The following is a 14,492-nucleotide window of genomic DNA, read 5'->3' as shown; positions in this document are numbered from 1 at the left end:
TTAATAGGCCATTCTTCACCGGCCACTCGTGCGGCAAAGTATTTGTAAGGCAATACTTGTGTCTATTTGTGCCTAGGGAAGCCCTGAAATTGTAAGTCACTGAAATTAGCCCCACATCAAGCAGGAGGTTGGACTAGAGGATCTCTACAGAGTACTTTTCCAACTTCACTTTTTACAAAAGTAGATCTTTCATTCTCAGACCTAGAATCACCTCAAATGTATTTTCCTAAACTTCTTTAATGTGGAAGTTGGTCAAACACTACTGGATTGAGGTATTTTTAAGGAAAGGGATATGAGATCAGCACTTAAAAGAGAATTATTATCAAGTCACACCTTAAACAGAAACCCCTCATCCCAAGAGACACATTTCACAAGCAATAGACTCTGCACGCTTGCATTTCTACTGATGCATCTCAACTCCATATTCCTTCCCACACAGTGACATTCATTCTCTTCTCCTGCACTCTCATGTCTCTCCGCTCCCCACAGTACTCAATTCTGCCCACTTTGCCTCTACTGAGACTAGAAATGTCACTCACAGACCTGTCAAAAGTAATACATACATAAGCACCCTTCTTCCCAACTGTTTACTAATGTCTACATTATCATAGGAAGGCTGTTGTTATTACAGTCTGAAAGTTGAAAGACACTTAGTGCATAAGATGTAGCTCAGAGTTAATTGAACTGTATTATAACTATATGCTTACAACGACAAAAAAAGACAAGAATATTTGTGGTATGTTTTGATAAAATTGTGTTTCTCTTAGGCTTGTTAACACAAAAGCAGTATTTTTCCACAAACAATCTGGCTATCAACATGAGTAAGTACTCATTCTAGTTCCCTAGCCTTTTTCATGGGCTAAAAAAAAAAAAAGACAAATCAAAAACAGGACCAGACTTCAAAGAGAACATTATATTAGATGAAAACAAGTAGAGCACACAGATCAAATGAGAAGTGAAGCCATAAGAACGCCACCTAATAATACGGCCTTTATGCATAAGAAGTTTCAAGAGACTTTCAGAGCTCTTCATGCGGGGTAGCACTTCTTTCTGGTGACATCCATCTACAATGCTTCTCTGCTAAGTATTTCAGCACTAGAAATTTCAGTTAATAAAGCCTTCTAAAGGAACAGAAAGGGAAATAACATTAAAAAACATTACAGTGGAACAAAAAAGATCAAAAGAAAACAGCTGTTTAAAAATCTGTCAGAAGGAAAGGAACATAAGAGACCTTAATCATGACAGCAGGTTTACACGTAAACACCTTAAACAGACAGATTTGTAATGAGCTTCTTGATGTTCATTTTTAAACAAGGGAACTGTCAGATAAAGCAACTCCTCCTCAGATTTAAGAAGCGTCATATACTGCTGGAAAGACACAGACAAGTATGACCAGTGCTGATGTCAATGCTTTGTTCCACATGTGTAGCAAATTCAGTGCTGATGTCAATGCTTTGTTCCGCATGTGTAGCGAATTCATCTAATATATTGTATGAATTGTTTGTAAATTGGCCATCTGTTTTTGCTCACCTCTACATAAACTAAGCAAAAAGTGTAAAAATAGAAAAATCTTCAGTACCATTGCTAATGAGACCCAGCACGTTAACATTTTTCCTGTTAGTACTGAAAGTATTACATGCACTACAGTGTCAATCTTTCTTACTCTTTTTTACTTACTAACTTACTTTTCATTCAAGGACCCCATTCCCTGCACCTGTACTCTGTGTAACCCAAATCACTCCCAGCATCCCTTCTGGAAGGGAACAGTTAATCTCCCGGGTGCAATTTGATGGTAAAATAATCCAGGACTGCTTCACAGGCAGTGAAGACAGCCTAAGACCTTTGTTATTCACTTTCAACTCAGTCTGATACCACTACCCTAGAAGACCCTGCCATTTCACGTACCACTGTCCCAGACACTTTACAAACAGCACTAATCTGTACTGACAGGCAATAAAAGCAGGACTATGACAGTTTGGAAGTTTGTTCCCAGAACATGGCCCAATGATTGACACATACTAATCATTAAAACAAACTGGAAAAAAAATCCTGCATGTTAAAAATGTTACAAGTCTGAAAAAGTGGACATGGGACAAGGCTCAGAGGCTTCTCATTGAACAGAAAACTGCTTAGAGGACTGCCACCTGGCCAGAGGAACAGAGGCTTCTCCCTGTATTGCTACAGTTGAAAATTATGCTACTAATGGTTCTCTGAATGGAAGCTGAAAATGAAGGTTGCAGGGTGTTTTGTTGTTGTCTTTTGCTAAGACAGTGTAAAGGGGACAAGTTTCCTAGTTTTCCCATATAATACTTCGATCTACTACATCCACACTCAGTAGAAATAAAAATCCATTCCCCTTGACAATCTATTTCCAAAGGTTAAAAGTTACTTCCTTGCTTGTTTTTTTGCTTTCTTCTTTAGAAGCAGGTGTAAAAACCTGAAGCTACAACAGTCATTGGAAAAAAAAATCAGTCTCAATGAAGGTAACAGTGGTGAAATCTTTCAAGGTTTCCAATCTGAGCATCGATTCTTTTATGACGGGCCAATTGCAACATCTGAATGGCTGGAGAGTAAGAACACGTGATCTAGCTATGAAGCTTTCATAAAGCAAAGCTGTGCTACTGAAAAATCACAAGCATATGCTGCTCTAGTAGAAGAGATTATTAAGTCCTCACCATTTAATTTCTCATTATCAGTGGAGAGCTACTACATTCTTCAACTGAACAGCTTGCTCCCTTATAGTACCATACCTTCTCTGGATGTCCAATTCTTCTTGTGATGGACCATTTTGTACTTGAGCGGGAAGCTGTGAATTCTGTCGAGGCAGTGTAGGACCTAAAAGTGAAGACAGATCATCAATCAGTGCTTTGGACTTCTACTTTATGAGGGCAGAAAAAAAAAAGTGCAGCGATCAAGGAACATGGACAGCCATCACATGACATAGAAGCTGTCTACTCCTGCTTTAATAAGCCAAACAAGCTCAACAACATAATACAGCAAATAAAAGCTGCAACGAACGTTACCTGATCTGCAAAATGGATTTATTTCACATGGATGAAAATTTCACAGAAATGCAAAACAATTTTTTATAGATGATGGGATTTAATGAAAGCTTTGAAAAGCACCCAAGCCTGTTCTTTTCTTAAAACAGTGAACAAATGCTCTTGAGGAATAGAAAAGGCTCAAAAACTATAGCACTCACCTAAATAGAACACTGGAAGTTAAAAAAAAAGAAAGAACAGGAGAAAAACCATCAGAAGCTTATCACCATACTGAAAGAAGGAAAATAAAGTATGTTTCTACAAATCACACCAAAATTCACTCCGATTTTAGCTTCTCAAGTTGGATTGGAAAAGCTCCCTTTTAGGGTAGGGCAAGTATTGCATCAAAAGGAAAAGGCACATAACTAATGCAAAAACTGCACCTTCTACTAAACACAAGAGATGTAAATGAGAAGAACGTCACTCATCTGTGACTTCTGACTGGTGGGCAGTTCTAAAGGTAGGCTTTCCTACTTTGCTTGCAAATATCTATACAGTACAAAATTATTTAAGAATTAACAAAATTGAAGGATAGAAAATTGGAATTGCATACAGTATACAGTAAATGTATTGTTTTCTGCAAAAATGGTTGGTAAAACAGGTAATCAATTAGCTGGCAGCTACATCTAAGATTACAGAGCTTCGAATCAAAGAGAATTAGGACTAACAAAAACTGATCCATTTCCGAGGAGATCCCAAAGCAAAACAGTAATTTCTTTCCAAGATTCCACCAAAGTAGTTAAGAGTGGGGGGGGAGTAATGAGATCTCAACCATCTCAAATGTCAAAATGTAGATGCTGTTTGTCATCTGAACTTGGCAATCCAAAGTCATCCAAAACATGAAGAGACCATGTGCAACACACTGAGACATCAAGGACAGTTAATCTGCCTCAGATTCAGCAAACAAGTGCCCTGTTCAAAGGTGACACAACAAGGTTTGCATACTCAAAACAGCACTGTATTGTTTCCACTGTGGTCATGCAGACAGTGAATCCTGAATATGCTAAAACTTCCTGTCTCCTACAGTTAAAGTGTAATGTATAAACTTATAAAATACAGAAGCAGAAAGTGTATTACAGGGGTTATCTTTCTCATTTATTCTTTTCAGCAAGCATCAGGTCCTCATGTCTAAGTGCACGACAATGCCCTGGATGCACTACTTTTGCTTGGACCATCACTGAGAGCTCTCAACAAACGTGAATCTATACTATTTTTAATGCGTAAGACCTACCCATAGTGATAATTAATAATAAAGTTGTCAGTAAGTGGAAATATACTGCTCATCTGGAACGCTTTCTGCTTTAAAATTTCTTTAATTAGAGATTTCTCTGCTCATCTCCCCTGCGTGACAGCTGCCAGGCTTTTATGTCCATTGAGCTGTGACTGAAGCTCTCTGGCAGCCCAGGAAGCAGCCTGGCTGTCTGCACCGTGCTGCAGCCTTTCATGGCCTTTTAGAATTAGACACTATCCAGGAGCAGCTGTATGGCTGCACAAAGGTACTGGATGCCACTGAGTGCTTGCTACATCTCACATACTCCTCTTCCTCAGACCTATCATTTATCAGAACAAACCACATAGGTCTAAGCATTAGAAAACAACAGAAACTAGAAAAGAAAATGAGAACAACTTTTGATGATGGCTATGGCCATTCACTAACTGGAACTGTTTGGAACTAAAACAGTAGAAAGAACATCAAACCTACACCCATTTAAAGTGCTCAGTGAAGACAGAAGAGAAAGGAGGCAAGCAAAGGAGCACAGACCAGTTCTATCTTGCTTTTGTTATTCTACAAATAGAATCTGTACTTAAAATGATTATGTTCTATCATGGATCACAGCTTCATGTCTCACTGCCTCAAACTTCTTCCTAGAATACATAGTGCCAAAACAAACAAGCCAAGCTCACAGAATCTAACCAACCCACCCTAGAAAGTTCTGGTACATCCTTTGCATCTGTACGCGCAAGAAACCCAAACACAGTCACCTGCTAACAATTAACACAGTTGGGTGTAGTACCTCATATTTTTGCCATGAGAAAATGCAACCTGAGCATAACAAAGGCTTTTAGGAAAGAAATGGTGAGCTGCAGAGCCATCTGGCCTGCTCGCCAACAAGTTTCTCTCTGCAAACACACTCTTAAAAAAAAAAAAAACACCACATTGATGGATGTAGGCAAGTTAAAAGCTACATACCAAGTGGCAAAGTGTATGTTTGATGCTATAAATTCATTTATTACAACAGCCAAGACCACCTTTTCCTTGCTAAACTGCAACCCTTCAGATGGGGGCAAGATGCTATAAAAATAAAGAACAGAAACAGGGAGAAGCTGGGTAATAGAAAGCTTTCTCAGGGGCTCCAGGATACTTCAGCAACATCAAGCCCACAGAGAAGCACTCACAGACTCTGCCTGGAAGAAGCCTGAAGCAGCTGCAGGATCACTCTATCTTGAAAGATCAGTACAAGCCAAGTACAACATGAGGCTGAATGGTCTATACGTTTTGAGTTTCAAGGAAAATCTAACATCTTTCCTTCTCTCAAGAATGTACAGATAATGCACTCTGGCATATTTTAATAGAGGATATGATTTCATATTCATCTGTTCACAGCCATCTCCTTTTAAAGGCTTTCCGCTTCTCAGTCTGTTCTCACCTTTGCATCCCCCTTCCTCTGCAACAGTTTGGACAACTGGCTAATGAGAGATGGACTGGAAATCCAATGCATCAGGAATCCCCTAAGGGGAAAAGCCTGCCAAAGTCGCTTCCCCCAGCTAGGTCAGATCTGTCCTGGTTCTTCCCACAGATGACTCTGTTGGCACCACTCAAAGCAGGACATCAGGCTGCAGGCAGCTGCATGGGCCAAATTAAGCATCCGCAATATCACCTTTCTAAAATTGACTTCTTAACTCCATTGGACCGTTCAAGAGCTGAATTTATTAATTCCAGTTGCATAATGCTATAAAGGCACAGTTAGCAACTTGGTAGCAGAAACACATGATTTTCTCGATGCCTTTCAGTCTGTTTTCCACCCCCCCCTCCCCCCCCATCTCTGCAATTATGCTGTCCTGCTTTGGAGTTTTACTTCAAACTCTCCACCTCACCTCTTTTAACACCCCGTCTTACATTTGTGGTATCGACAAAGCACCTGAAGACGTTACATTCCTGTAAGGCAGTAACCCTAAAAAACAGCAGGGTATCTGCTATTTGCTATAGGAACAATCCATGAACTACAGACTCTTCAAGGACCTACACAAGGTTTATACAAGTGCATCTCTTCATTTACTAGGACAGGCTTGCTTCAGAGCTGGTCATACAGGGGTAGGTCAAGTCAACAAACGTACAAAAATACAACTCCAACAACAGCACTGTTCAGAATACAGCAGTAAAAGACAAGTCTTTAAAAATCAAGTGTCTTTAGAAAATCTTGACTTACTGTATCACAGGAATTTTATTTTGAGGTGAAGATACACAGAGAAGCAGTTATAAAAACAACCCAGTGATTAAGAATTCCCATTGCTTAATTTCTGAGTGTATCAGCGCCAAAACTATGTAACATATCCATTATGTAGTCTGATATTCCAATCCAAGTAGGAATGACTTTTCAAGGACAAACAAAATGAAAGCAGACAGCAAGTTAATTTGTATAGGCATACGCTATAAAGGTAAGTGCAATAAGAATAGTAATGAAAGCCTTTTCCAAAAGGTTATAAAGGACAACTTGAACAGATCTACTAAGCAAAGAACACACCCCAGCCAAGAGTTCAAAACCAGAACAAAAAGATAGAATTCTGCTGTAGAATGTAAGAACTTTTAGAATATGATAATAAAATAGTGTATTTTAAAATAAATGCTTAACCTTTTTTTAAATGAATGGAAAGCAGAGTTCTACTTCCTACTAGCAATCCCTAAAATAGGAAAAGTAATGATGGTGAAGTAAACTCTTATTTGTCTCTACTTCTGCTGTTCAGAGCCTGTCCTACTACAGTACATCACAGAATAAAGCCTGGGGAGCACTGCTACCTACTCCTCAGCAAAAGCAAAGTGGCACCACTCACCTAGACCTGGATTTGGATTAGGGATTCATAAATAAGACTACAGCAGTCAAAACCCAGGGCACTGACACATAGAAAAACTACTCAAGTCCTTCTGTTCAAGCTAATCATCTTCCAGTTAAGACTTCTCAATCCTTCCAGTATCTACATCCTCATATGTGGCTCCCATTTTATAAGTGCCTTTGGTTGAATTAACAGGCTCATTTTGATTTATTTTAGCGGAAGGGTAATTAGGTTACTCTTTTTTTCTTTTTACATAGAAAGCCAACATTTTTCACTTCACAGATATTTTTAGTTGATCAAGGTAATAGTAAGGACCCAAGAATAACAAAGACCTTCAAAAATACTTAAAAATACATTTGAATTTGAGTAGAGATAAGCCTTCTATCAAAGCCAGCAGAGCTTCCTTATCAGCAGCAGCAGAGCCCTGAAAACAAAACTGCTGGGTGTTGCACTTGGCTTGGAAACAAGCTTGTTTGGCGACCTTAGGCTTGTGGCTTCTCTCTCTAGCACCCTTCTACATAGGGGGAAACATAGAGTACTAAAGTCACTTAACAAAATTACAAAGTTCATCTTTAAAAAGAAGCAAAGTCAAAAGTTAAATATATTGATCTACTGCAAGGTATTTGTTACATTTTCCCCTGATTCTGTCAAAAATTTCTTTAAATAGCTATCTTACGAACAGTAAGTGTTTTCATATAATGCTAAAGAAATGAGCCTTTATAACAAAATGATATTTCCACAATTATGTTCATGATTGTATGACAACCCTATTTACAAAAGGCTTCAGATTTAGTCTAGCTCCAAATTCTACTGGGAATATTTAAGATAAATATAACTTTCAAGAGAAAAATATATTATTATCCAATGCTTATTAAACAATATATGTCTACCTATGGTTGCTATTAAGTTAAGACCAACTATCAGTTTTTCATGAAATTCTTTGGGTTGCCAGCCCAGACCTCAACACTTTCATTTGACACAACACTTATCCTCAAGAACCACGCAAATCAGAAATATCACATGGGCAATACTTAAAGGTGAGCCTACCGCTGAAAAATGAGCAACTCCCCCTGACCTTCTCAATACCACGACAGAAGTTGATGATGGTTTTGATAATCTTACATGCAACTCAGAAATACTTAGTCTAAAAAGCAGTTAAACTTATTCTGTATCAGTATTTTGGCATATAAATCAGGATTAGTTATTACAGAAACTAATAGCTCAAAAAAATCTCCCTTTAATCAATCCAATATACAAAAACAGGAGGAAAAGCTTACTACCAAAACCAGAGATACTAGCTTGCTTTTGACAACACAGGTAATACATCACATTCCTATCATTCTGATGGGGAGTGCTGACAGCCTGCTCCAGAGCTGCCAAGAGGGCAGGTACAGAGTAATTACCCCATTGCAGCAGAATCATTTTTCTCTTGCTACGAGTTTTAGCATGATGAGAAACACAACAGCACAAAGAGAAGCTCTCCTTCCCCCCTACTTCCCGTGTATTTCTCATTTCAGCCTCCTATAATCTCTATACGTAATATCATGAGGCAACTCCAGTTTCCACCCCAGCCTGTATTTCCCAAAGATGCTAAATTATTCAGTCTATGATATGAGCAAGTCCATTCCAGGATTTAATTAACTATCTTTGGCAAAAGAGGAAGGACCACACGTAGCTATAATTCCAAAGCTGTGGATAAAGCATGCATTTTTTCCCTGTAAAGGATTATTTAATAATTAAACAACCTAACTCCCAGGGTTACTAATCATTTTAAGGATACGTGATTTCCAGTTTGTTTTCACTGTTGGATCAGCAAAATAAAGACATCTTAGGAAAGAAAAAGTTTTTCTCTTCTTCCTGATTTTCATATGAATTAACACATCATGTAAGGCAAAAAAAAACCAAACCACTGAATCTTACATGCATATGATTACATTAGAAAGAATCAGTATAGGCTTATTGACAGTTGTGCAACACCTCTCAGTTATCCCTTTGTGGCTTTCATCTGCAAACAACTTTAAGAAGCAAACTACAAATGTAAGTCTCATACTTGTTTTCTTCTCTTCGCAAGGCATTCCTGGGACTAAAGACAAAGGTGCTACAAAATAATACTACTTCCAAATACACTGGAAGGTACATTCTGCAGTAAAGCTGAATGATACCTGTTCCTTCTTCCTACCTCCCGACCCACAACTTTTTTTTTCCCCCTCACTCATCTGTTTTCCTTCATTGCCACTCTTCTCTTGTTCCAGAGTCCCTTTGTATTTGTAATGCAAGGCATTACACAGCAAGCGCTCATCTTTATTCCAGGCAATTAAGACCAATTACTGAATACCTGGAACACACAGCATGCAACCTTTAAGCCAGAAATCCTCTTCAAATGACCTCTTAAACTGATGACACATTTGTCATTTGGATAAGGTGTAGTACCTCTTGACTGCCCGCAACAATTACTGTAATGAAACGAAATCCTTTGAAAATTTCCCAAGTGTCTGCCTGAAACAAAGTTTGCTTTACTTTTAATACATCTCCCGAGCAGGAGTTCATAGCCTCAGGAGGCTGCCTTCAAATCCCAGGAGAAGGATTCCGCCGTGCATGTTGTTGTTCTGTTCTGGTGTGCAGGGAGCCCGTGGTCTGCTCACCTGGTCAGCAGAAGCACAGGGGCTGCTCGCACTGCTACTGTGGCCATGCAAAATTGAGTGAGAACGTGCTGAGTTCTGCATTTATTCCAATAACCAACATTCAAATGTAAGAGAAATTGCAATAATCACATGATCAGCACTCTGGATCAGGGAGAGAGAAAAACGAGACATGCAGCACATTTCAAACAGCTTCAATGACAAGGCAGCTTTGAGAAAAAGGCTTTGGTTTTATTTTTTTTTTAAATCAGAAAACCGCCGGTCGCAATAATGTTTTTCTTCTACACCAACTTCAACGCTTTCACTCTGCGTTCTGAGCTCATTCGAATGACAAAAAGCCAGTCGTGCTCAGTGCTGCACGCACCCTGTCTGCTCCTGCAGGTCCACTAGAGGGAGAGAGATCCTAAACTAAGCTTGCAATGAGGCTGCTACGAGTAGAGGACCAATGACATTTTTCCAGTACATGCAAGAGAAGGAGACGAAAACTACATCATTTCAAAAAGAGAGAGAGCCCTCTAACAGCTCCCTTGCAAACCAAAAGCACATCAACAAAATAATCCTTAATATTCCCCAGAAGTCATTTAGATTTCTGTGAACCTTAGCACAAAGTTTAAAACTCAGCTACAGCTTTATGAATTTCTTAATAGTGCACTCAGCTAGCATTAAAACTGATTTCCTTCTCCGAATAAAAATAACCAAACTAATGAAAGGAATTGCCAAAATGAGAAAACACAGCGGGGAAATAAGGATACAGTGGTAAGCAATTTTGCAGAAGCAAGGTTATCTATACTGGATTTTATTACATAGATTTTAAATGCTCTTTTAGAGACACCAAGAAACACAGCAGTTTCCTTTGTTTTATTTTAGAGGAGAGATGAGATCTCCTCTTTAGGTACACATTTTAGGCACACATTTTTGAAGCAGTATCACAGCAACAGCTAAGACTGAACATCATACAAGTCTAGAAGGTCAATCAGAGGAAACAAAACCAACCAATATATAGCATGCTGACCTTCATGTACTAAAACAAACGGTATGTATGCATGTGAATGCTTTTACAACCAGCACTGTAAAGCTAGGTGGTTTGATAATAAACACTTGGAGCACACGAGACATTTACAATCAAATAGTCCCTTGGGAAAGAACTCTAAGAGGAGAAAACATCCAGAAAAAACAGGATACACTACTGGCTTACTTTAGGTGGCAAAAGACATCTTAGTTCTATCTACCCTTTATTTTTTGGCCTCATATACAAGCACTGCAGAATGTATCAACCTGCTTGGTGCAGACAGCTTAGATTCTAAAGGTGAGTTCTTGAAATGACTATCAGAATGAAAAAGAACTCAAAAGTCACCTCTGTTTTTTTTCTGTAGTTGAGATAGCTGTAGTAAGGTTACCCACAGCATCTCTTCTACAAGAGAAAGAAACCTGGCACAGAAGTACTCTCTCTTGTTACAAGGGCAAACTTTAAAATTTAATGAGGACAAAAGAATTCTATTTGATTACATGAACACGAAAGTCTCTGAAGCCTTGTAAAAGAAGAACTCCCTCTGCAAGCGTCCCAATGCTATACTGATCCATTTGCTGTAATGTCTATCTAGAATAGATTATGGATACCACATGAAAACGGAAAGCCTCTAAATTCACCACCAGGAGTTTAAATCTTCAGCATCACCTACTCTCCCAATGAAAGAGAGCAAATGAAATAATAGATTTGTTGTCTAAACTGTATGTACTCATCTCAATGTTACTCCTAGGATCCAAAGTCTTGAAGCTGGAAAACTGTATGATAAGAACATTATCCTACTGTCAAGAGGACAATACCAATTCCAAAGTTCAGAGGTAAAAAAAAGTCTAGAATGTTCACAATAAACAATTACTCCTTGAGAAGGAAAAATACCGATACATATTAAAAGCATTGAATAGTTTTAGAAATCCTGAAAAGTACCCTGATTAAGAGTTACACACTTCTTGATCAGGCATTTTTTCTGTTTCCCAGAAGTGAAGTCAGTTAGTTTCTACATAAGAGATACCACGAAAATAGATTTTGTTTTTACAAACTGTATCCACATGGATTGCATCAGGTTGAGAATCACTGTTAATCAGCAGCAGTTAAGTACACAAAACAACCAAATAACTAAGTGGACTAGAGGCTTAATCATGACTAGAAACAAGACCCACTGACTTTTCCACATAAACATTTGAATGTTTTCATCCCTATTTGATGTATCTTCCAAAAAAAAGTTAAAAAGACTTACCAGCTTCCTGTGAATTTAATACTTCTAAGGCATGCATCATGGCACTTGCGAAGACATTGGCATCTTCTTTGCTGCCAAAATTCAGACCATACACTTGTCTAGCATCACGCCATTGATGGAAGGTCTGTGTAGCCTGATTGTACTTGAGCCCTTTTGGAATGGCACAGTTTATTACCACCTATAACAGTTAACAAATGAAATAAATAAAATTGCTGTTTCATTACAAGTTTCATTTAGATTTCATGAAGCAATATAAACAGTTCTGACTTTTAGAAGCAGAGTAGTTGTGAAAATGCATCCAGATTCCAGAAACTGCCTTGGTTTTCCATTAACTTCAGAGTACTTGTTAGAATATATGTATATTTTTAATGAAATTATCACCTTCCTCCTGTGGATGCTGCACCCGTTAGCTTGCAGCACTTTCAGCAGCAGTTACATGGACTTCAACTACGCATCATAAGACATCATCCTGCAAGACTGTCACAGCTCACACGAAAGGTGGTAAATTCTAGCCAGTACAACCACCATTTATTACCAGCCATCCACTAAGATCTCATTGCACTTGGATAACTGTAACCTCTCAGCTTTTTCCACTAACAAAAAAAAAAATCGTCCTCAGATGAATACACAGGTATTATTTATTGCTCACAACAAGATTTTAGTGACAAATCACAGAAGGTATTTTCAGCCTACGCCTCAGGTACATGATAGAAGATCAACAGAAGAGAATCATTTCATGAAACGCTGGGAAAGGAGTGATATATAGAAATTTTCCTGGAACGAAAAGATTACAATTCCAGCCCAAGTTATCATAAAGCAGAGCAAATTTTATGACAGAGTGCCAGTCTGCTATTTAATCATGATCTATTAAATTCTTCATCAAGGAATCACAATTTAATCATTTCTGCTCCCTTCTCAAGCTCTCACAGCAGATGTTTTTTTTACTCCACAGAATAGGGAAAAATAGAAGTCCTTAGATTCAAACTTTGGCTTAAAGGGAATCGCATCACTTACACCTACACTACTATTCTTCCTCCCTATACTTCCTATCTGCCTGTAGGAAGGAACGGTAAAGACTGCACATGGAGAATCACTTTAAAGGTATACAAAGTGTTAGTTTTATGGGGAAAAAAAAGTCATAAAATTTCATTATTCGAGTTAAAAATGAAAATAAATTTACTATTTGTAGCTCCCAAATTACCAAAGATGTATTTCTTAGTGTCAAAAGGAAGCAAAAAATTAGCTTAAAGTGCTTACTCAAAATTTTCAGAGATTCACTTACCTGATGATCTTGAATCTTCCTGCCCACGACTCTGAATGTGTTGTTGCCTGTGTGATGATATATGTGAACTCTGCTGAATCCAGTTGATCCACCAGCTGGTACCCATTTCTTATTGGCATCATCATAGACCATTACAGCAGCTCGTGCTTGGCAGATACTCTGTTCACTGTTAAAATACAAGTATTTCAGATCAGAACATTAAAATTACTTCAGGCAAATTCTTCTCACTCAAAGTTAAAGAAGCACTCCTTGCAGCTTACTCACTTTCCATTAACCCAAAACTGCTATCACTTGGACATCTTGCTAACGGCAATCATTCTGAACACGCGCAATCAAGACAAATGCAGTACAATTACTAATGAAAAAAGCATTTACTTTCTTTGCACCTTTTCTTAGCGGTTTTATTTTGTCCTCCGTATGAGCTTTCTAAACACTAAAGCTATATACAACATTTTGGACCAACAGTGCAGAACAAAGAATCTGGGGCTGTACTAGCTTCATACAGTTTTCCATTTTCCAAGGGGCAACTACTTCTACAAGAAGACTGGAAGGCCCTGGCTCCTATTAATACGTATGAGGAAACAAACACAAGTGCATGCATGCACACAGATGCTAGGACAAGGTTCAGCACATAGAAGTTTATCTACTCATAAATGAAATGCTTTTCCATTCTGACATATTTTACATCAGTTAGCACCTAGAATTTACATTTCCTCCCTAAGGAAAGGTTTTGTTGATTATTGAAAACTGCAGCTTCAACATCAGGGGACTTTACTGACGTCCACAGCTAATCCTGATTACAGCAGTCATCTGGAAGCTAAGGTACAGCCTAAAGTTAAAGGGAGAATATAATGAATGGCGTCATCATAGAAATGAAACTAAGGAGAGCAGGATGTACTGTAAACACCGTTTATTGGAGGGGTGTGGATGGGACAACACAAGTTGTCTTTGCGGGAAACGTCCAGATGCAGACAGGATAAAAATAGAAAGGAATGATTTCTTATCAGTATGCCAAATTCTCTGAACACTGAACTCCAGCAGACCCAGCATTACAGAAAACACATGAGATGCCTGGCTTGCGAGGAATGCGGCGCACCATTTGGAGGACGGAGAAGGCTGAGGAGACATGCATTTTATTTAGTAACAAAAGGACAGTAATATTTGTTCATAAAATACAAAGGTGGAGAAGACAACTCCCCCCACATCCGTACTAAAAAAAAGA

The 14,492-nt window shown here is 38.5% G+C and overlaps 1 protein-coding gene across 17 annotated transcripts in view; it reads right to left on the bottom strand.

Moving 5' to 3' along the window:
• The window catches only part of ENAH (ENAH actin regulator), a 131,836-nt gene that overhangs the window by 30,260 nt on the left and 87,084 nt on the right, over positions 1-14,492 (bottom strand). For 10 of the 17 annotated variants that reach the window (XM_015283590.4, XM_015283596.4, XM_015283601.4 and 7 more), the window contains 3 exons: positions 13,271-13,436; positions 11,989-12,166; positions 2,751-2,835 (listed from right to left, as the gene is read on the bottom strand). In XM_015283590.4, the coding sequence (XP_015139076.2) occupies positions 2,751-2,835; positions 11,989-12,166; positions 13,271-13,436 (429 nt within the window). Of the gene's footprint in view, positions 1-2,750; positions 2,836-3,202; positions 3,215-11,988; positions 12,167-13,270; positions 13,437-14,492 lie in introns of all 17 variants that reach the window. The other 7 variants (XM_040696698.2, XM_040696702.2, NM_204300.2 and 4 more) reach the window with 1 other exon arrangement.

Source organism: Gallus gallus, chromosome 3 (assembly GCF_016699485.2).
Source record: "Gallus gallus isolate bGalGal1 chromosome 3, bGalGal1.mat.broiler.GRCg7b, whole genome shotgun sequence".
In the NCBI taxonomy this organism is placed as follows: domain Eukaryota; kingdom Metazoa; phylum Chordata; class Aves; order Galliformes; family Phasianidae; genus Gallus; species Gallus gallus.
The sequence above is the reverse complement of the archived record's forward strand: the minus strand, read 5'-3'. Positions and strand labels throughout refer to the sequence as shown.